Here is a 21,940-nt window from a genome sequence, read left to right on the forward strand (position 1 = left end):
GTTCGAAATAAATATTCGTAAAGAAATTAATTGTTTTGTTTTTTTGTTTGTTTTTTTTGTGTGCCTTTCCGAATACTGTATTCCGGTCCTGCTCCACCCCTCCTTCATAGGTATTGTTACTGATGAGTGTCGTAATGTTTATTTGCTCTGCTTCTTCTTGCCAGGGATAAAATACATATCTATACTTTTGTGTCCCAGCTGAGTAACAGGAGGAGAAGAGTCTGGTGGAGCAGCAGAGGAACAGTTTCAGCCATTTGGACTCAGCTCAGCCACTAGAGAGGAAACAATGACTTCAACACAGGAGGTGAGAAAAGTATCTCAGTTACACTGTTATTGAAACTGTGTGCACAGCTGGTTGTTAACAGCAGCTTTATCTTTTCCATCCTGGGCTCCTCCATACATACAGAAGCTACATTCACAAACAAAAACCACAGAAGTTACAAGAAAATACAAAGATCATATTTTATCAGCACACATTGAAACAACATCATCATCAGTTGAACTCACAATATTTTTATGACATAAAAGATTTTCCCCTTTGACAAGTCTTATTGTAGCACATCATTGTAGTGGGAAACTATCACCAGAAGGTGGTGGTAACACACCTACAACGTGTTTCTTGACCTCTTTGATTCCACTAATGGAGGCAGTTTCAGTTTGTTCCACGACTGCATTTCACTCACTGCCTCTGTTTGTATCTCTGTCACTGCAGGACCAACATGGAGCGAGAAGTCAGCCCTCTCAGGAGGCCGACAAACCTCACAGAAGAAAGGGAGAGAAAAAATACAGCTGTGACGAGTGTGGGAAGAATTTTACCCGAGCTCAACACCTGAAAACACACCAACTCATCCACAGTGGAATTAAAGCGTACAGCTGTGACTTGTGTGGAAAATCTTTTTCCCGGGCTCCATACCTGAAAGCACACCAACTTATCCACAGTGGAGTTAAACCCTACAACTGTGATTTGTGTGGAAAATCTTTTACCCGGCCTCAACACCTGAAAACACACCAACTCCTCCACAGAGGAATTAAAGCGTACCCCTGTGACTTGTGTGGAAAATCTTTTTCCCGGGCTCAATACCTGAAAGCACACCAACTTATCCACAGTGCAGTTAAACCCTACAACTGTGAATTGTGTGGAAAATTTTTTACCCAGCCTGGAAGCTTAAAAACACACCAACTCATCCACAGTGGAATTAAACCGTACAGCTGTGACTTGTGTGGAAAATCTTTTACCTGGGCTAAAACCTTAAAAACACACCAACTCATCCACAGTGGAATTACAGCGTACAGCTGTGACTTGTGTGGAAAATCTTTTATCCAGGCTCAACACCTGAAAACACACCAACTCATCCACAGTGGAATTAAACCGTACAGCTGTGAGTTGTGTGGAAAATCTTTTACCCAGCCTGGAGGCTTAAAAAGACACCAACTCGTCCACATTGGAGTTAAAGCGTACAGCTGTGATCAGTGTGGTAAAGCTTTTGCTCACAGTACATACTTACAGCGTCATCAAGTTACCCACTCTGGAAGCAAAGCGTACCCATGTGATTTTTGTGGAAAAACATTCCGCCGTATAGAGTCACGAAATCTACACTTACGCAGTCACACTGGACATAATGTTTATTTCTGTGATCAGTGTGGAAAACTATTTACAAGAGATGTACAGTTACAGCAACACATGTTTACCCACAATGAGGAGAGACCTTATAAATGTGACCTGTGTGATAAGACTTTCAAATCTCCAAAGTCCCTGAGAAGACACCAAAAGATCCACACCAGAAAGTAACTCTACAAGTGCAGTTACTGTGAGGTATGTATTTATATTATTATCTTCTTATATTAGACTGAGTGTTTGGAACACGTCAGATCAGTAAACTTATGGAGTTATATTGGATGAACTGATTGAAAAAATGTGTTATTTTCGTCCAGTAAGCTGAGTGTTATTAGTAGAAGCAAGTATCACAGTTGTTATAGGTTAATAGGACCTAGGCTCACCTTTTCTCTAATCAAAATAAAAAAGTAAACAGAAAACAAAGAAACAAAAACATAAGAAGAAGAACTTTATTTATGAAGCGCTTTCAGACAAAGTTCTGTACAGCTATTTAAAAATAAAGAAATAAATGAAAGTGATGCATAGCAATAAAAGTTAAAAACAATAATTAAGATGTGTAGGATAGGGTGAACTAGTGGGTCTTCAACTTAGCTGTAAAAACCTCCACAGAGGCTCCACTAATATCTTGAGGGAGGTTGTTCCACAAAAACGGGGCAGGAAAAGGAAAAAGCACGCTCCCCCAATAGTTATTTTTCTGGCTCTAGGAACTTTTGAATGACCAGAATCCTGGGATCGGAGAGCATGGGATGGAACATAAGGGTTCAAAAGATCAGAGAGGTATGAAGGTGCCAAACCATTTAAAGCCTTGTAGGTGAGCAGCAGGACCTTAAAATCTGTCGAACCTCACAAGGTAGCCAATGAAGTGATTTCAATGCAGGGGTATTGTGCTCAAATGTTCCAGTTTTAGTTCAAATGTGAGCAGCTGCATTTTGCACCATCTGTAAACCTCTAAAACCTTTCTTTGGTAGCCCAGAAAGGAGAGCGTTACCATAATCGATACGCGAAGACACAAATGCGTGGAGAAGAACCTCTGCAGTGTAGTTTGATAAAACTTGTCTGATTTTAGCTATGTTCCTCAAATGAAAAAAGGCGGTCTTTGTTGTCTCTTTTACATGAGACTCGAAGGAGAGCGCCATGTCGAACCACACGCCCAAGTTTTTAACCTTGTCCCTGCAATTTATGACATAGTCATGAATTTTCAAGATTCAATTCAATCTTATTTATATAACGCCAAATCACAACAACAGTCGCCTCAAGGTGTTTTATATTGTACAGTAGATTCTACAATAATAGATACAGAGAAAATCCCAACAATCATATGACCCCCTATGAGCAAGCACTTTGGTGACAGTGGGAAGGAAAAACTGGTACTGTAGAAAACTTATACAGTACCAGTGCTTGTTGCTGTTCCTCTACATCAAATACATTAAATTGGGAGATGCTCTTTGTTTCAGGCGATGTTCAGGATAAAAATGTTGAAGGAATTCCCTGACTTACTGTGTTTGTGTCTTTGTTTAGAAGCAGAGCGACACAGATGGATCCAATTCTCAAACCTGTCGTCACTGTGGTGGTGGGAAAGAGTTTCACTGTGACCTTTGTGGAAAAACTTTCAATTACCAGAAAGCCTGAAAATACATCAGCGTAGACACACTGGAGATAAAATGAACTACTGCAAAGAGTGTGAGAGAGGCTTTCCCACACTGAGTGAATTACAAAAAACACGAACTCTGTAACAGTGGGGTTAAAAAGCACGTGTGTGACCAATGTGGGTCATCCTTCACCACTATCAGCCAGCTTAAGAGACATGAACAAATCCACACAGGAGAGAAACCATACAACTGTAGACACTGTGACAGAAGCTTCTCACATTCAGCTCATCGTAACACCAAGAGCTACATCTGTGTCCAGTGTGACAAAATCCTCAGGAATCTCCGTTCATATTCCAAATACAAACGATCCCACGCTGCAAATAAACTGTTTCACTGTTACCAGTGTGCAAAAAACATGTACTTACATAAACATCTCTTTTTGGCAAATACTGGACATCTGTTTTTGGCAGACCATAACTTTGGCACAACACCAGCGCCCTGGACTTGTGATGTCAAGTTAAATTAATGCATCACGTTGGTACCTGGTAATGTTTATGTGAGCTTCCCTGTCAGAAACACCCCAGGATCATGCTTGCTAAGCGAATAGCTTTTCAGTCTTGTTAGCCAATGAGTGAAATGCGACAGCAAACTATAAAACAAGAGAAGCGACATCGTCTCTTAGTTTGTTTGTCCACCCCCCATCCCCCAAATTTGCGTGTTGGACCACATAAGTATTTAACTATATACCGTATTTTCACGACCATAAGACGCACTGTACTAAAAGGCACAGTCTCAGTTATGTGTGCCATTACTGTATTTAACACACACATAAGGCGCACTGGATCATAGGGCGCATACAAGTACCGTATGCGTATTTAAAAATAAAGCGGGAGCAAACCTGAGTTTGGTACTCACATTTTTATCATCAATCAAACCCATCGAAGTCCTCATCCTCTGTGTCTGAATTGAACAGCTGCGCTAAATCTCCATCAAACATGCCAAGTTCACTTTCTTCACTGTCAGAGTCACTTTCCGTGCCGTGCGGCTCCTCGGAAATGATGCCGGCTTTTGCGAAAGCTCGAACAACAGTGCCAGCAGACATGTTAGCCCAAGCATCTACAATCCATTGGCAAATTGTGGCGTAACTCGCCCGGCGCTGCCTTCCACTCTTGGTGAAACTGTGGTCTCCATCGGTCATCCATCGCTCCCAGGCCGCTCGCAGCCTTACTTTGAATGGGCGGTTCACACCGATGCCCAGCGGCTGGAGTTCCTTTGTCAGGCCTCCCAGAATGACAGCAAGCTCACAGTTCATTTGTTTCACTAGTTTTTTCACATCGGCTGTGAGATGGGCACGCATAGAGTCACAGATTAAGAGCGATGGTGATGCGTGGAAAAAACCACCTGGTCTCCTTACATACACCTCCCTCAGCCAGTCTTTCATCATTTCCTCATCCATCCAGCCCTTTTCATTTGCCTTAATGATGATTCCTGCTGGAAACTTCTCTTTAGGCAAAGTCTTTTGCTTAAAAATCACCATAGGCGGCAGTTTCTGTCCATTAGCATGGCAGCCAAGCACAACAGTAAAAGAAGACTTTTCATACCCCGTTGTGCGTATCGCTACCGTGCTGGTCCCCTTCTTCTCCACAGTGTGACTCACCGGGATGTCAAAAGTGAGCGGGACCTCGTCCATGTTAGTGATGTGGCTGGGCTGGATGTTTTTGTCGCCGATGTGTTTGCTGCAGTAGGAGCGGAAGATGGCCAGCTTTTCCTTACAATCCGCTGGAAGTTGCTGCGCTACCGTAGTCCCGGTCCTGATGGAAAAATGGCACCGTTTCATAAAAAGTGAAAGTGAAACTGCTTTTAGCCGAATGGTGACCGTCGAAACGCTTCTCCTGCTCGTTCTTTGCTCGATGATCCACCGCTCGAGTCTTTCCTCCAACTCGGCCACACTTCACCCTTTAGCGTTCTCATGGTGTTCTCTACTACCTCCTCATTACAACACACAGGGCGCACTGCGCTATAGGGCGCGCTGTACTTTTTGAAGAAAATCTAAGACTTTTAAGTGCGCCTTATGGTCATGAAAATACGGTATGTAATCAGTTAAACTGTGTAATTGACATAAAGACCTCATGATATACAACAATTCTGTTTTGTTCAGTTTTACTGTAATTAAGCACAGTTGTATATATGATCCTGTAAAGAGCCTCATGCACGTCTCACATGGCTGTAGTCGTGACAGAGCTTTAGCATGGTTATCAGCAGCTAGGAACATCATCCTAAAGATGAGACCAGCTCCAGGGCGACATGCAATTGTGAATTTATGAACTGAATCATCTGTAAACGTTGGGAACTTGCTTTGGACTGGAAAATAAAATATTTTTGATTTAATTTGAATCTTTATTTAAACGTACGCCAGAGACCATTTTTAATTTCCTGTTTTCAAACTTTTTTTTGTTTAAATACTACTGGAACTTTAATCTGTATTACTTAATATTCTTATTTATTTCATCTTTATTCGGACAATAAGTAATGTTAAAAATACATTTGATTTATTTTCAAATTCAATTCCTAGGTCATTATTTTAATCTTCTGTGGGACGAGACAACAGGCTGATATTGGGTGTTGTTTTTGATTAAGCTTTTACTTTGAAGCGAAATTTAAATAAGACGGTAAGAACCCGCTTTGTTCATTTAAGGAACATCTCAAAACCTAGATTAATGGTGTCAATGAGTGAACTTGAGATGATATCCATGCTTTTGTCTACAAGACTCAACTATTGCAATAGTCTGTTTAGTTGTCTCAACAGGAAAGGGCTGGCTCATCTTCGGGTTGTGCAAAACTCTGCAATGAGACAATTGGAGCCCATATAACTCCCGTTTTAAAGTCACTACACTGGCTTCATTTTAAAATTCTAGTTTTAAACTTTAGAGCCCTTTCCTTTATTGCTGATTTGATTTGTATACACAACTCTTCTCATAACCTGAGGTCATGGAATCAAAACCTTTTAGTGGTCCCCCACACTTGTGTCAGAACTCGAAGGGACCAATCTTTCCAATCTGTTGCACAGAGACTGTGGAATGCCCTTCCTCTATTTCTACAGTATCTGAAGACCTTCAAAAAGCAGCTAAAGACATTTTTATTTCAAAAAGCAAAAACAAATTTTCCTTCTCAAGCCATTTCCAGGCCTGAAGATCCTCTTCTTTTCAGTCTGGGGATCTGACCAGGGTGTACCCTATCTCTTGCCCTCTTACAGCTTTAATAGACTCCAAAATTGCAACATGTATTTATGGTCATGAGCAGTGATGGGAATAATGGCATTAAAATAAACAGTGGTACTAACACCAGTACTTGTTTTCAGTGACTAGTAACTTAACTAATTGCTTTTTCTGCCATTACAACACCGTTACTAGCAAGAAAAAGCGGTGAAGGTGTGTTCCAGTTTGTCAACACACAGACGGTTGAAGCTGTCTTCTTCTTACCGTGAGCTAAGGGAGCAAACAATCACACGAATGCTGCCACAGTTTTCTACCAAGTCCTCAGAGAGCTGTGTGGACCTCAAGTCTGGATCATCCTGAGACAACAAATCTGAACCCAAACTCCAGTTATCTATGTATGTGCATGTATCCAGTTCAGAGCTGTGGGGTGGTGGAGTCTGCAGCTGTCACAGGTATAGGCTATGAAAGTGAATGAAGATGTTGTCCTAGATACCAGCTCATTTTGGTGGAAATTGAATAATTTTGCGAGAAGGCTTAAGCAGGTCAACAGCAAGGGGAGGAAGATGGTTTTTCAGGATTCAAAGCAATGCAGGAGAAACTGGAGGAGAGGAGACACTCACATGAAGACACTGGATTAAAGAAAGAAGCACAAAAGCTCAGATATCTGAAACCGATTCAAAACCCCAGAGAGCTCAAACTTTAACCACCACCTGTTGGTGGCGATAATGCACCTAGTGGTTGTTGAAGACAGTCTGTACAGTAGTTGTCACTGTCACTACCCGATCCGTACCGGAAACCCGATCGGTACTCCGCATGCGCGAAAGGTGTCTACGTCCAGTCGAAGCGTTTTACGATAGTTGCGGGTCAGAGTATCTGTTAAGATGTTAAGAATACTAAGAAGACTGCCAAACCAATTCACCGGACAATTATATCCACGCTCTTTGGTTCTGTCCACCAGTTCAGAAGTTTTGGCGCGAGATATGTGAAGACTTATCGAAGTGTCTGAAATGTAACATTCCAACTTCCCCCTTAGTGTGTTTGTTGGGCAGCTTAGATAATGTCACTTCAGAAAAGAATATAGTCCATATGGTTTTCACTGCCCTATGCATAGCCAAGAAAACAGTCCTCATGAACTGGAAAAATAAAAACAATCTTAATTCTAACCAATATAGAAATTATCTATTAGATTACATTAGTCTTGATACAGCCTCTGCCACCACATCAGATCAATTGCTCTGGGCTCCTTTGATCAGCTCCATCACCTAGTGGGGGTGGGGGGTCATAGTTTGGTCCCGCCTTCACTGTTGTGATTGGTGTGGGGGTAGGGACAGGCTTAGGGTGTCGGGGGGTTCCCCGGAGGCATCTTCCGTGGGGGGCTCAACCCGGGGTAGCGGTCATGTCCGGTTAGGGGCTCTGTTGGCTCTCAGGTGACTGTTTCCTCGCGGCTGCGTGTAGTGGGGCTTGGGGAGGGTCTGTGCTGACGGACGTGGGTTACTGACCTGGTAGCCTGGCTGGCCCTCGGTGGGTCCGGGATGGGCGTGAGGTTCTGGGGGCGCTCCGTCTCTGGGCTGGGCCTCGGGGGCTTGGGTCCTGGTTGGTGTGTTGTCGGGGTTGTGGGCGGGTGGGTGTATGGGGGCCCAGTCCTGGCGCAGGGTGCCGCCGGTGCGTCGAGCCACCTGGGGGGCTCTTCAACTGGTTGGGGAGATTGTCACATCTTGCAGGAGCTTTCCTCTCTTCAGGAACTCTCTCTGCAGGAGGGGGAGATACAGGAGAGGTTGAGGAAGATCTCAGCCTGGGCGTTTATTGTCTTATGTAGTCTGGAAGATGAGTGGATGGTGGGGTGGGTGCAGTTTTCTCTGTGGTGGGGTTGGGTGGACTGTCCCGGGCTCTGTGGGGCCGGGAGGCGCTGCTGCACTGGGTCCCGGTCTGGATGGGCCTGGGCCCCCTTTCCCTGGCGGGCCGCGGAGCATGGGGGTGCCTACTGGGGTCAGCGGGGGAGCTGGCCCCAGGGAGGGGTCACTTGCCCCTCCCTTCCTTCCCTCCCCATCTCCAGCTGCCTCCCTCTTCCCGCTCCACCACAACCACCCACACATGCAGGACCTTGGAGTAGGGGTATGTCACCAGGGTGCAGAGGAGGCTACCCTCCCCCCCCCCCCCCCCCCCCCCCCCCCCGTCCCCTTCTGGCTGCCTCTGCCTCAATTTTATCCCACAACTTAGACATTCACATTACTCACACTCTCATTACACATACATATAGGATCTTGGGGGTGGGCACGATACACGGAATCCAAATTACCATCAGGGTGTACACCTCACCCCTGGCGTTGTTGCCCACCTCTCAATTTTAAATACACAGACATTGAGGGCTAGCAGGAGGGACCATGCGCTTACCTGCTGCTCTCTGGCAGGTAGCTCCATGCCCTCCTGGGTTTTAAATGCACCTTAGAACACACATGCATCAACACTACAATGAGCGGGTGGAGGGAGGTTTGGAGTCTTCTCTCACCCCCGTTCTCTGCGACCTGCTGGAGCGGGGGGGCTAGGAGGAGGAGTTGGCCGTCCGACTGCGGTCTGGAGTGTGGGGCTTCCCTGCTGCTGCGGAGTCGGGGCGGTCTGCCTCCCCCCACCGCAGGGAAAAGGGTAACACCACCTGGGTCTGGGTGCAGTTCCCCCCTCCAGGGGCAAGGGTACCTAGACCCGGTTCGTAGAGTACGCTTGGGGAGTGTGATCGTGTGTACAGCGTCTCTTTATGTCTGTCTCCACGTTGGTTGAGTGTGGAGTAAGTGCATATGAGAGCATGAGGGTGGGAATGGATGTTTGTATCTGTGTGTGCCTGTATGTCTGTGTCTATATGTCAGGTTGGGTGTCAGACGCCACCTCTCTGGGGACATCTCAGGCCCTCCAAGGTTTGGAGGCCTGTCTCCCCCTACCACCACTTCCCCTGCCAGTGGCGGACTCCCTCAGACATCGGTGCGTTGGTGGTTCTTTGTGTCTGGGGATGGGCATCCAGGTACACACCGGCTCACTCCTTGGCGGCCGCTTATCGGGGCCTGGAGCCTGGGGCTCGCTCGGGCCACTTCGGAGGTGGGGTGCCCCCGGCCTCTCGGCCTGGGGCTCGGTCACTCAGGCACGGCTGGCTGCCGGCGGAGCTCACGGGCACATCACTGCAACCCCCCCCTGGCTTCTGCTCCGCGGCTGCTGAGTGAGCCCTCATCTGGGACTCTCCTCAGCTCTTTCTGGGACAGTGGCGCGGCTGCCCCTCTGTTGGTCTTCCTTGGTCTCTTGTGTTCTGGGGGCCTCTGGATGTCTGGAGTTTTGATCTCCTCCATACCTGCTTCATGCCCTGGAGGACGGGGCTGTGGCCCCCCCACACCCTCTAGCAGATCATTACATGAAGGAACCTTTTAAAAAAACAAGCGCGTCCATGCTCACAGGTGTACACACGGGTGATCACACACACAAACTACACCCTTCTTGGCTCCTACCTCAAAGCACACTGTGTTCTGTCGATCTTACGTGCTGCACAATAATGTTTAATATTTAGTATTTACTGTCATATTCCCATATATCATTGTGATGTTGTTTATTCTATTACTCTTGTTCTCTTCTGCTTGTTTTCTTTTTTCTTTCTCAGCAGGTGATCCAGGTGATTGATATATGCATTTTTTTTCTTTTTATTTTTTTTCTGCCTGTTCTGTTGGTTTATGTTTTTTGCCCTTCTCCCCCGTCCCTCTTCTCAGCTGTTTCTCTTTCCCTCTTTCTTTCTCCCCTTCTTTCCCCCAGTCAAGTCTGTCCCGTATTCAGTAAGTGAAAATAAAATAAACAATAAAAGGTGAATCAAATGGACCATTACGGCAAGGCTGGGATGGTCAATTTGGTAAAGTAAATCCGTTGGGCATCTTTCTTTGCCTTTAGACAACAATTCTGATGCAAAAGAGCCAAACGGGACAGGCAGGAAAAAAAAAAAAAGATGTTAAGAATAATAAGTATCTCTTAAAATGTTTCCAATAATGAAACATTTCAATACAATGTAGACAAAACGAAAGATAAAAAGATAGTTACGGATCAGGACTCCCCGATCCTCACTGTCGGACCGTACAAATCGGGTCTACCCGATCTGTACCACGCATGTGCAGGGGTTTTCTTCTTCTTCTGTTGGTTTAATGGCAGTTTACTCCCCAGTGTACGAGGATACTGCCACCTGCTGACTGAGCGAATGAACCCTATTGTAAACTGAATTAGCGTGATTACAAACGTGTGTTAAATTTGATTTAGTGAGAGTCGAGTGTGTGGAGGATTGATTGGAATAGTGATGGTGATGTCCGCTATCACTGTCAATTGTCAGTAAACACTTCATCTGGCTGATGAATCTTCACGTGACATATTACAAAGTCTGTATTATTAACTCTGTAATTAGGCGCCATTCTTCTTATTTTACGGTGCTGTTGTTCAATCGGGGGACGCTCTCTGTTGAGGAGAAAAGCAAAAATTTGTTGCAGATACGGATTATCCATTGTTTAAATGTCCCGGTAGTCGAAAAGGAGGCAGAGCTGTTGAGAGATGCAAGGAGCTAACTGGGCACTAACCGTGTAATTCAAATATATTGGTCATGTCCAAATTCATGGGCTGCATCCTCCTGAGGCCGCATTTGTAGACCGATTACATCACAGCGACGCGCCGAAGGCTGTCCAAATTCGTAGACTCCTTCGAATGCAGCCGACAAATGCGTCCTCCTTTTCCCCAAATTTGAAGGATGGGTCGGGTGTGTCCTTCGTGGCCTACCATATCCCAGAATTCATAGCGCGGCCCAGCCAAACTCCAGTTTCCAACAATGGCGGCCGCTACTAAGTTTTAAAATTACTCCTACTAATCTTTCTGGGTCAGAAAATAAACTTTTAACATATTTTCAGGCGAGAAAGTAGTTTTGTAAACATCAAATATCAGCTCGGTTTGTCAAGATATCGCATATTTGCAAAAGTGCTTCGACGTTTTCAGAGACGTCTGTTACCCACCAGCTCGATAGCTCGCCGGGAGCTCGAGGGTTACTGATGCAGCCGAGAACGGCACAACTCCCGGCACATCATTTTCAGATCACCGCGGAGTTTCGCTGCTCGGGTTAAACGTAATATATAAGTCACTTAGACAACCTAAAAATGTTATTGTTGGGCTTTTTTCAGTGTTTTGTTTGTTCGTGAGTAAATCGGTTTTGCTGAGATTAAAGTTATTAGATTAGATTAGATAAAATAAAACTTTATTAATCCCCCGGGTGGGTTCCTCCTTGGTTTTTACACAGCTGACTAAACGTCAAACAGAAAACTGATTAAACAGAAGTGTGAGACGGTCGAGAGTTTCCTCCAGTGTCCTGTAATATTTTAGATAGCAAGGAGCAGACGGCTGAGTTTATTAAACTCCACCGAGACAGCGGTGACGCTAATTAGAAGGCTAGACCGTCCAATTTCACGGCCGTTTACTTCCGGCCTACCCGACCTTCTGAGGACCCGGCCCACGTAGGCCGCGAAGGCCGGGTCCTCAGGAGGATGCAGCCCATGAATTTGGACACGACCATAGAATGTCGCAATGCTGGCAAAGAGAGGAAGTGACGTAAGATTTGCGCATGCGGGGTACCGATCGGGTTTCCAGTATGAATCGGGTAGCAACAGTAGTGACTGGATTTGCTCCTTCTCAGAGAAGGGTCTGGCTGCAGCAACTGGGGAGCACCATATTGGGACCTCCACAGTAACCGGAAACACGTGACCTCCATAGTAGGCAGAAATACGTTCTTGTCTCGTTTCTGCATGGATCCTTAACCTTGCAAGTGGATCGTAAAGGTTGGTACAGAGTCTTCCATGTATAAATTCACCGTTAATAATTATATAATTCTAGGAATCATCTAGTTTGCTTACACTGATTACGTTGGCACTTTGTTAGCGTTACAACAACGGTCATACCCCCGAGGTTGTAGTGGCAATTCCTTTTGTTTGACCAACCAAACATCCCACAATTAAAAGTTCACAAGCCACTGCTGCACTGAGATAATATTTCGTACGCAGGCAAAAGAAGTCCATTGTCCAAACTTGAAAGTTGCGTTTTTATGGTTTATTTATCCAGTTTGGCAAGCAATAACAAGATCCATTTTTTGTTACTTCCTGCTGCTTCTCCTGCTCTGGTAAAAAACCAATAGGCCCACCCCAGTGCATGCTGGTCCTATACCAGTCTCTTTATTTATAGAAACAAAATGGCCCTACAGCTTTTACTGACTAATTTAACAAGGTAACACCAAACAAACAAAACATTGAAACAAAATTTTAACTGACAAATAAACTTGTAAATAAACCCCAAAATTTAAGTAAACTAACAACAAACTTTAACTAATTTCAAAATAATAATAATAATAATAAAGAACAAATAGCTCCAACCCTATCTAAACTTTAGTAAGGAATGTGCACTTTTGACACCTCTGGTTAGCATTTAGTGGTCAGTTTCAAACGTATTTGATTTTTGCTTGTTATGAACAAATTCACTTCACTGCTTTTCACTATTTGTAACATCAATGCACGTTGTTCCATTTACTGCATATTGCACTTTATTCATGTCTCTCATTCCATCTGCATCAACATTGTAAAGGTCGTCACAAAGGGGTTTACATATTTATAAATACTAATATTCTCTATTCCATTCTGTTAAAAATGCTTTGCCTTTCAAAGGTATGTTGGTATTAAATATACCTCATAGTTAAAGTTATAAATATGCACTTCTTTTCAGCACTTCTGCAGTCTCTTTGTTGACTTTAAAGTTGCTTTTCACATTGTACAGTTCAGTTCATTCATCAGTGAGAGAAAAAGTGTGTTTTCATTAAATGTTTTTTTCCTGTTCACCACATTTCCTGACAGCTCTTGTGATCCACACCATTTTGCTTTCATTATTGAGGATGGCTTGGATGTTTTTGTTAATATGTACAATCTGATTGTTAGATAAACTGATTGCATTCTATACAACTACATTTAAATTACATGTTGTTTTTCTCTCTCTTACAGACAAAATGATATGCCGGTGCACTTTCACTGCCCTGTCTGTAACATGACAGTCATACAGCGTGGGGATATGGCAAGGCAATTATTGTCATGTCAGCATTCAGGACTGCTCCCCACTGAACTCTCCGTGGAGCCCCATCTCCCTCTCGATGTCTTGTCTCCAGCATCAAAACCATTTTCTGAATCTTCGGTAGAACATTCATGTGCTCCTCCCTCTGTGCTGAATGAAACTGTGGCTTGTGGAAAGTCCATGAAAATAGTCTTTTTTTTTTAAAAAAACTTCAAGGCTCACATGATGAGGAGGCATTCAAACAGATCAATAGGTGTTTTCCTGGCCTGTCATCTGCAGTGTTTTTGTGTAGAGGGACTTCTTCCTCTTTGTTTTTCAGTTTGCAGAGGACATGGAGCTCTTTTTAAATGTGCTGACGAGCAGGGACTACGGGTCAATGTGATGTTTGACATTTAATGGACAGATGAAGTCACTGGCTGTTTGTTTGTGTTTTTATGTGTTGTTGCTTTTTTTTCAGTGTACAGAATTCCAATTAAGCTTATTATAAAATGTTGTTCACTTGTTTCCATGTCCATGCTTAAAGTAAAAAATTTAACTGTAACATTTTCACACTTTTCTCTTTTGTTTAAACACTCCTAAAGTTCAACCCATCATAGAAACATAATTCCATGATAAAATGAAACCGTGCAAAACGTTTTGTCAGCAGATTTATATAAATTCGACAAGCTAAAAGCATTCTGTACTGTACAGCAGCGGTCCCCAACCTTTTTTGCACCACGGACCAGTTAGACAATATTTTTACGGACCGGCCTTTAAGGTGTTGCAGATAAATACAACAGAATAAAATGATACAGACAAAGACGAAAACTGTGGTATTTTGTAAATATAATAATAAACGCAAATTCGGCTGTGTAATTGTGTAACTTTATTAGCAGCGTCCTCCTGAAATGTGCCAACAACATTGAGAGTAACAACCTCCTCTCAGCTTCTTGATGCTCTCTGGTCGCTATGGTAACGCGTAAATAGTTCTTTCAATATAAGACACAGACCACAACAGGGGAAAAGCCCCAGGGAAACCGACCCAAAGGAAAAAAAATCAGTGAAAGATGAACCGCGTGAGGGACCACTGTTTTCCAGTAGCACTGCTGATATATGAAATGGTGAGTTTTTAGGTTGTCTTCAAACAAGTGCATTGTACTAGAAAAAGGTGTTTGAATGATTAAAAATGTAAGTAATGTAAGTAATGACTAGTTTATATTTATGAAAAAACCTTTATGCAGAAAAAGTAGCAAAGAAACAAAAACAACACATGGACACTTTTAGCCACAAACAATCTGAAGGAATGGTGATTTTTTTTTTTAACAAACCCAGAGTGTTAAAACCCCCCCACTTAGAACCAAATGTATTTATTAGCAGCATGAGTTACGTGTTTCCGGTTACTGTGGAGGTCACGTGTTTCTGTTTATGTGGAGGTCGCTCCTCAGTGGCTGCAGATGCTCTTGTGTGTGTGCCCTTGATAGTAGTGATGGGCAGATGAAGCTTCATGAAGCACTGAAGCTTTTCATCCAATTGGACGTAAAAATAATAGCTGGCATGAATTTGAAGAGTGTGGCCTTTTGCACACAGCCTGTAAATGTCAACAACAAAAGGAGTGTGTAAAACATCTATATTGTAGTGATGCAGTATACTGTGTATATTTATACTGGCAGTATGGAAAATGATTATTTGGAAATGCTTAAAATGGAAACGATCATTTACTGTGAGGTGAGGTGTGGTTGGGGTGTGGACAGTAGTTGTGCTTTTGTAACGTTGAGGTATGGACAGCTACACACTGAGGCCTCAGTCCTGCCTGTTCATATTTTATTCAGTAAAAACTAAATTTTCACTGCTTTTATAACCTTTAGTGGGGAGAACATAGCTAGGATTGAATGATTTAACAAATCTTTTGAATCCTTTGTCCTCCACAATGCTAAATGGCTGGGAGTCCTCAATCACCATGCTGACCAGGTCTTCATCTATTTGAGATTGTTCTCTGAGGAAAGACAATAAAGATAAAGCACAAATATAAATATCACACACGTAACTTATAACAGTTGTATAATATTGTTATATCATTTAGTAACATTACTGCATGCTATATTATCATTGCATTTGATGGCTCACCTGGTCTTGCTCCACAATCGGTGTCCCCCTTATTCTCAGGCAAAGCTCTGTAGTGCCTAAGCATGGATGAGGTGTTGTTGTTATATCCCAGCTCCCTGGCACATAGCAAACACTTCACCTTGTACAAAAGTCAAGACAGCTTAACATAAATTGTATTGCACCATCAGTATTATGAAAATACATCTTCTGTAGAAATTTACATACCTTGTTGGGAGGAATAAGATCAAAATGTTCCCACACAGGGGAGGACATCCTCCTCTTCTTAGCTGGCTCCATTCTCTCCTGACTTTCTCTCCTCACTCTCATAAACCTCCAAACTGTCTCCAAACTCTCACTAACCGCAACTCTCCATCAAACACCCACATTTTGATTGAAGTCTGAGGGGTTTATATCGCTGTCATATCTCGCGGCAAAGTTCGAACTACTTCATGAACCAGTCACGTGGTACAGCCGGGCAGCGAGGCTTCGGACGTCATCATTTTCAGCTCCTCCCATAAATGAAGCAAGCCGCGCATCGCGGAAACGCTCCCTCAATTACTCGACACAAGCTTTGAAGCCTCGATACAGAACGTCACATCACTACTTGATAGCGCATTATTTGCTGATGTGTTTACTGCGCCTAACGACTCGTTAAACTAAGGTAAATACCACGTCGGCACAATTAAAAGGCACGCACTATAACATCTTGGAGTTTTATACAACATCACTCTGTAGCTTCTGTTGTTAAGTCGTTGGCTAGGCTAGCTGTTAGCATACGCACTGTGTAAGAGGCTTGTTGCTCGCTAGTTGGCGATGCTACACATCTGTGTTACTGTCTAGATCGTTTCTGAACACTCAAGTACGCAAGTCCGCACTTCGCAAGTTGACTGAGGATTCCGGACCTCCTTGAGAACCGGATAACAATCATTATATCATTTGAACGACTTGATGACATCACAGTTTAGCTCAGCTAAGCTTCACTGTTTTGACTGCCATCCTTACTTCATTTTAACCAGAGCCGTACATGGATCAGAGTTTAAAAAGGGGCACATAGAACCAGGCTGAATAACAACAACACACATTCATCAAGAATCTAATTTGGAGTAACATCATACTATATCACTGTCATCAGGTGGGGACAATAAAAAGCTAACGTAGCCCACGTTTTACCTGATGGGAACAATGTTGCTGTTGGGGTGTTGCTGCTGCTCCTGCTGCTGATAGTCATGGAGAACAGGGCTGTGTTGATCTGGGACTGTAGACATTAAAAAGTCCATAGGAGAGATGGTAGCTGATTAAACAAAATTAATCCATAATAAAATAATAATAGAAAAATATAGAATAGAATAGAATGGAATAATCCTTTAATTGTCCCACAAGGGGAAATTTGGTTGTTACAGTAAATTTTCTGTGTTGGCAGAAAGCTTATTAAATATTTAAACTGTAGAGATACAATATTGTTGCTACTGTAAAATCCACATTTTGTCATATTTGATCTAATATAATCATTTTGTTGCGATTTGGCGATGTATAAACAACATTAATTTGAACTTTGCCCTTCAGCGAGTCTGAGTGAGACTCCCTCTTTGTGTATCTGTGGAAGTCCATATATACAGGGTGTAGCATCCCCTGGGTAAAGGTGGTTGTATGCAGGGCAGTTAGTGGCTTTTCCCCTTTCAATTTCTTTTAGGCAACTGATAACTGTCTTTTTGTAGCTGCTTCTGGGGTTTCACCTTGAAGCTTCATAGGTATTGTTGTCACTGAGTGTAGTAATGTTTATTTGCTCTGCTTCTTCTTGTCAGGGATAAAATACATATCTATACTTTTGTGTCCCAGCTGAGTAACAGGAGGAGAAGAGTCTGGTGGAGCAGCAGAGGAACAGTTTCAGCCATTTGGATTCAGCTCAGCCACTACAGAGGAAACGATGACTTCAACACAGGAGGTGAGAAAAATATCTCGGTTACTGTTATTGAAACTGTGCACAGCTGGTTGTTAAAAGCAGCTTTATCTTTTCCATCCCGGGTGCCTCCATACATACAGAATGTGACCAAGGTGGTGTGCTGCTTGTGCAGATGTATAGTTTGAGCAAAGTACTTGTTGCCTCCCTAAGATGATGACCAGAGGGGCAACTGGTTTCCTGTTCAACAACGTGTGGTGCTGTGATAAAGAATAGAAAAAGGGACACACTTTGAGCTGATGTCAGTTTCACAACAGGAAGGTTTATTCTTCACAACAGCTTAGAACAGCTTCAGGTATCACCACACTAACTGCAAAGAAATGGCCTTATGCTTCAGTCCAGTTTACCATACATGGCCACAGCTCCCTGAGCTCGAGACTGTATAAATCTCTCAATACAACTTTGACAAAACATAAACAAAATGTTGATATGTCAGATCCACAATGTATCACAATAACCACACTTATTTCACAAAGATAAACAAAACACAATAGTGTACTCTGTACTTCATTTTTAACTACATTTACAAACATCATAAAATTAACTCATTTTTAAACATTTTAATTCTTGTTCAGCACTAAATTATTCATGTGAAATTCCACTGTACTGACAATGTAACTTCTGTTGTTTTAAATATAGCTATTTTACTCTTTACAAGAAAATAATGTCTTTGACATAAAACAAACATATTTACTGTTCTTATACGACCTACAACTATATAGAGTGCAGTGCTCCTTTAACAGCGTTCACTACTACTGTGCAGTCAGCATTGATCAAACAGTTTCCTTATAACACTCTATAAATGTCTTTGTATTAAACCACAAACTTGTTCTTGTAACCACAACATCAACCAGAAGAGTAAAACATAGTATAAACCCATTTATCAGAGTGCATAATACATTAAGAGTTCACAGTCCAGAAGTCTCTCACAGGTCAGATTAGCTTCCCCACACACACTCAGGCTGTCTCCCAATTCAGGGTCTGCAGCCTTAAAGTACGGACTTCAAGGCCAATTACGTCACAGCGGCGCGCCGAAGGCTGTCCCAATTCAAAGGCTGCTCGAAATGCGTCCTTCATTTCCCTGAATTTTAAGGCTGTGGCAGTGTAGACTTCGTGGCCCAACATATCCCAGAATGCATAGCGCGGCGATGGGTGTGGATAAATTTGCAGAAAAAAACGGCGGATGAGGGGCGGCCGAAGAGTGAACTTTAAGTACTGAATATTATGTCACTTATTTATGTGCAAATTTTTGATAACAAAGAACATTAAACATTACTGTTGGCCACATGTCGGCAAAGTTATGTGACATTAGTGACGTTTGTACTAACTTGGTTTTAAAGCCTTTACTTTAAAATATACGCCGTTCAGTAGCTGAGCTTAATCTTACAGAGAATGATCAAAGCTCATGTAGAAAGAAACAAATAAACAAAAGATTTTCTCCTTCATTTCTGTCAAACAAAGCTGTATGACACGTTTCCAGTGGTTAGTATCATGGTTGCTAGGCAACCTGGGCAGTGCAACAGAGGCTTCTTTTTTTTTTTTAACTTTATTGACAAACAACAGTATTAGCGCAACGGAGGCTAGACCGTCCCATTTCACAAGCCTCGCACTTCCGGCCTTAGCGGTCTTTGAGTACGCGGCCCTTGAGGATCGTTGAGGCTGCGTACTTTAAGGCTGCAGACCCTGAATTTGGGTACAGCCTCAGTATCCCACATTAGCCAAGTCCGCTAGCATTAGCATCACTTAGCCTCCAGCCTTAACCCACAATTCAGACACAACTCAGAACGAATCCATTTCTTTAGCAAGTTGCGCTCATTACCCACATAAACAACATCCTCTGTTTGTAAGGTCTGCAGTACACATTCATTTAAATGCATTTACTAACCTGTGATAAAGAATAGAAAAAGGGACACACATGATGAGCTGATGTCAGTTTCACAACAGGAAGGTTTATTCTCTCTCTGTGCCCCAAAACGCTACTCGATACCACTGCGCGTAATGCGCCCTCTAGCGGCTGGATGTAGGATAGCATTTTAAATGACTGGCACAAAAATACAATCACAACAGAAACCCTTTGGGGGGGGTTGGGGCTGTTTTCCCCAGTTTATTTCTGATACCAGATTTTACTAGAAAGCTATTTTCAACTCTCTACATACTCAAACATGATTAACTTGCACAAGCATGTAGATGTTCACCATCCGGCTGAGTATGCTAGGCTATCACCAGCTTTTGCAGCTCCATCAAAAAGCATTTGGGTGCACTCTGGGGATGGTTCATTTGCTCGCAGATGAAAAAGTGTGCTTTGAAAACAGTGCTATTTTTTTTTTTTTTTTTTTTTATGTTTACTGCTTCTATTAGCTCCATCATTATTATCAAACTTACTCATGGGAAATAAATAAATAATATATTCGTCCAATCTCCCTCTTGGACAAATATATCACACACAGAAGTTACAAGAAAATACAAAGATCATATTTTATCAGCACACATTGAAAAAAAAAATATATTCAGTTACACTCACAATTTTTATGAAGTAAAAGATTTTTTCCCATGATCAATATTTCTTCAATAATGTCATTTGCATTCCAACTCTCATTGTAGCACAGCATTGTAATGTGATACTGTCACCAGAAGGTGGTGGTAACACACCTTCCCACAGTGCTTTTGTTTTCTTTGATTCCACTAATGGAGTCAGTTTCAGTTTGTTCCACGACTGCATTTCACTCACTGCCTCTGTTTGTATCTCTGTCACTGCAGGACCAACATGGAGCGAGAAGTCAGCGCTCTCAGGAGGCCGACAAACCTCACAGAAGAAAGGGAGAGAAAAAATACAGCTGTGATGAGTGTGGGAAGGATTTTACCCAGGCTGAACACCTAAAAAGACACCAACTCATCCACAGTGGAATTAAACCTTACAGCTGTGACTTGTGTGGAAAATCTTTTACTCGGGCTGAACACCTGAAGAGACACCAACTCATCCACAGTGGAGTTAAACTGTACAACTGTGGGTTGTGTGGAAAGTCTTTTACCTCGGCTGGACACTTAAAAAGACATCAGCTCATGCACAGTGCAATTAAACCTTACAGCTGTGACTTCTGTGGAAAGTCTTTCACTCGGCCGCGAAGCTTAAAAAACCACCAACTCATCCACATTGGAGTTAAACTGTACACCTGTGATCAGTGTGGGAAGGATTTTACCCAGCCTGGACACTTAAAAACACACAAACTTACCCACAGTGGGGTTAAACCATACAGCTGTGATCAGTGTGACAAGTCTTTTACCCGTCCCGCACAATTAAAGAGACACCAATTTATCCATAATGGAGTTAAACCATACAGATGTGATCAGTGTGAAAAGTCTTTTACTGAGCCTGGACAATTAAAGAGACACCAACTCATCCATAGTGGAGTTAAACCATACAGCTGTGATCAGTGTGGAAAGTCCTTTAATCAGTCTGGACACTTAAAAACACACCAACTCATCCACAGTGGAGTTAAAGCGTACAGCTGTCAATTGTGTGGAAAGTGTTTTAGCGAGCCTGGAAGCTTAAAAAGACACCATCTTTCCCACACTCAAGTTAAACCGTACCGTTGTGACTTGTGTGGAAAGTCTTTTATTCAGCGTGGACAATTAAAAACCCATCAGTTCATCCACATTGGAGTTAAATCGTACAATTGTGACTTGTGTGGAAAGTCTTTTTTTGAGCCTAGACACTTAAAAAGGCACCAGGTCATCCACAGTGGAGTTAAAGCATACAGCTGTTATCAGTGTGACAAGGCTTTTTCTTATCGTAGCAAGTTAAAGAAGCATCAAATTATCCACTCTGGGATTAAGGCATATAGCTGTGACATTTGTGGTAAAACCTTTAGTTTTAAAAGTTACCTAAATAGACACCTGCGCATTCACACTGGACATGATGTTTACTGCTGTGATCAGTGTGGCAAAACTTTTAAAACAGCCACACACTTAAAATACCACATGTTTAGCCACACTGAGGAGAGACTTTATAAATGTGACCTGTGTGATAAAACCTTTAAAGCTCCACGTTACTTGAGAGTCCACCAACAGATTCACACCAGAGAGAAACGCTACAAGTGCAGTTACTGTGAGGTATGTATTTATATTTTCTTATTTTGTGTTTTTATTTTAGTCTGCCTGTTTGGAACAACTTTGCTCATTAAATTGTGTTAGCATGTTAGTAATTCTAATGGATGGAAAGGTAATGCTGAGAGGTTCATCAGACTTCAGTTATTATTTTTGTCTTTCATGATCATAAAAAAAACAACTAAATAACTGCTTTTCTAGTCACAATACTCTTATTGTAATTGTAGCCCAGTAAGCTGAATGTTGCAAGGTAAACAGTAAAATGTAATTGGACTTT

The 21,940-nt window shown here is 42.7% G+C and overlaps 1 protein-coding gene across 6 annotated transcripts in view; it reads left to right on the top strand.

Annotated features, from left to right (window-relative positions):
• Positions 1-21,940, top strand: part of LOC112435281 (uncharacterized) — a 33,854-nt gene that overhangs the window by 9,758 nt on the left and 2,156 nt on the right. For 2 of the 6 annotated variants that reach the window (XM_076888537.1, XM_076888541.1), the window contains exons 1-3: positions 16,132-16,263; positions 17,439-17,544; positions 20,317-21,669. In XM_076888537.1, coding sequence (XP_076744652.1) covers positions 17,527-17,544; positions 20,317-21,669 — 1,371 coding nt within the window. In that variant the 5' untranslated portion in view covers positions 16,132-16,263; positions 17,439-17,526. Of the gene's footprint in view, positions 1-198; positions 305-712; positions 1,814-3,133; positions 5,566-14,506; positions 14,621-16,131; positions 16,264-17,404; positions 17,545-20,316; positions 21,670-21,940 lie in introns of those variants that run through there. The other 4 variants (XR_013100242.1, XM_076888540.1, XM_076888538.1 and 1 more) reach the window with 4 other exon arrangements.

Source organism: Maylandia zebra, linkage group LG9 (genome assembly GCF_041146795.1).
Source record: "Maylandia zebra isolate NMK-2024a linkage group LG9, Mzebra_GT3a, whole genome shotgun sequence".
NCBI lineage: Eukaryota > Metazoa > Chordata > Actinopteri > Cichliformes > Cichlidae > Maylandia > Maylandia zebra.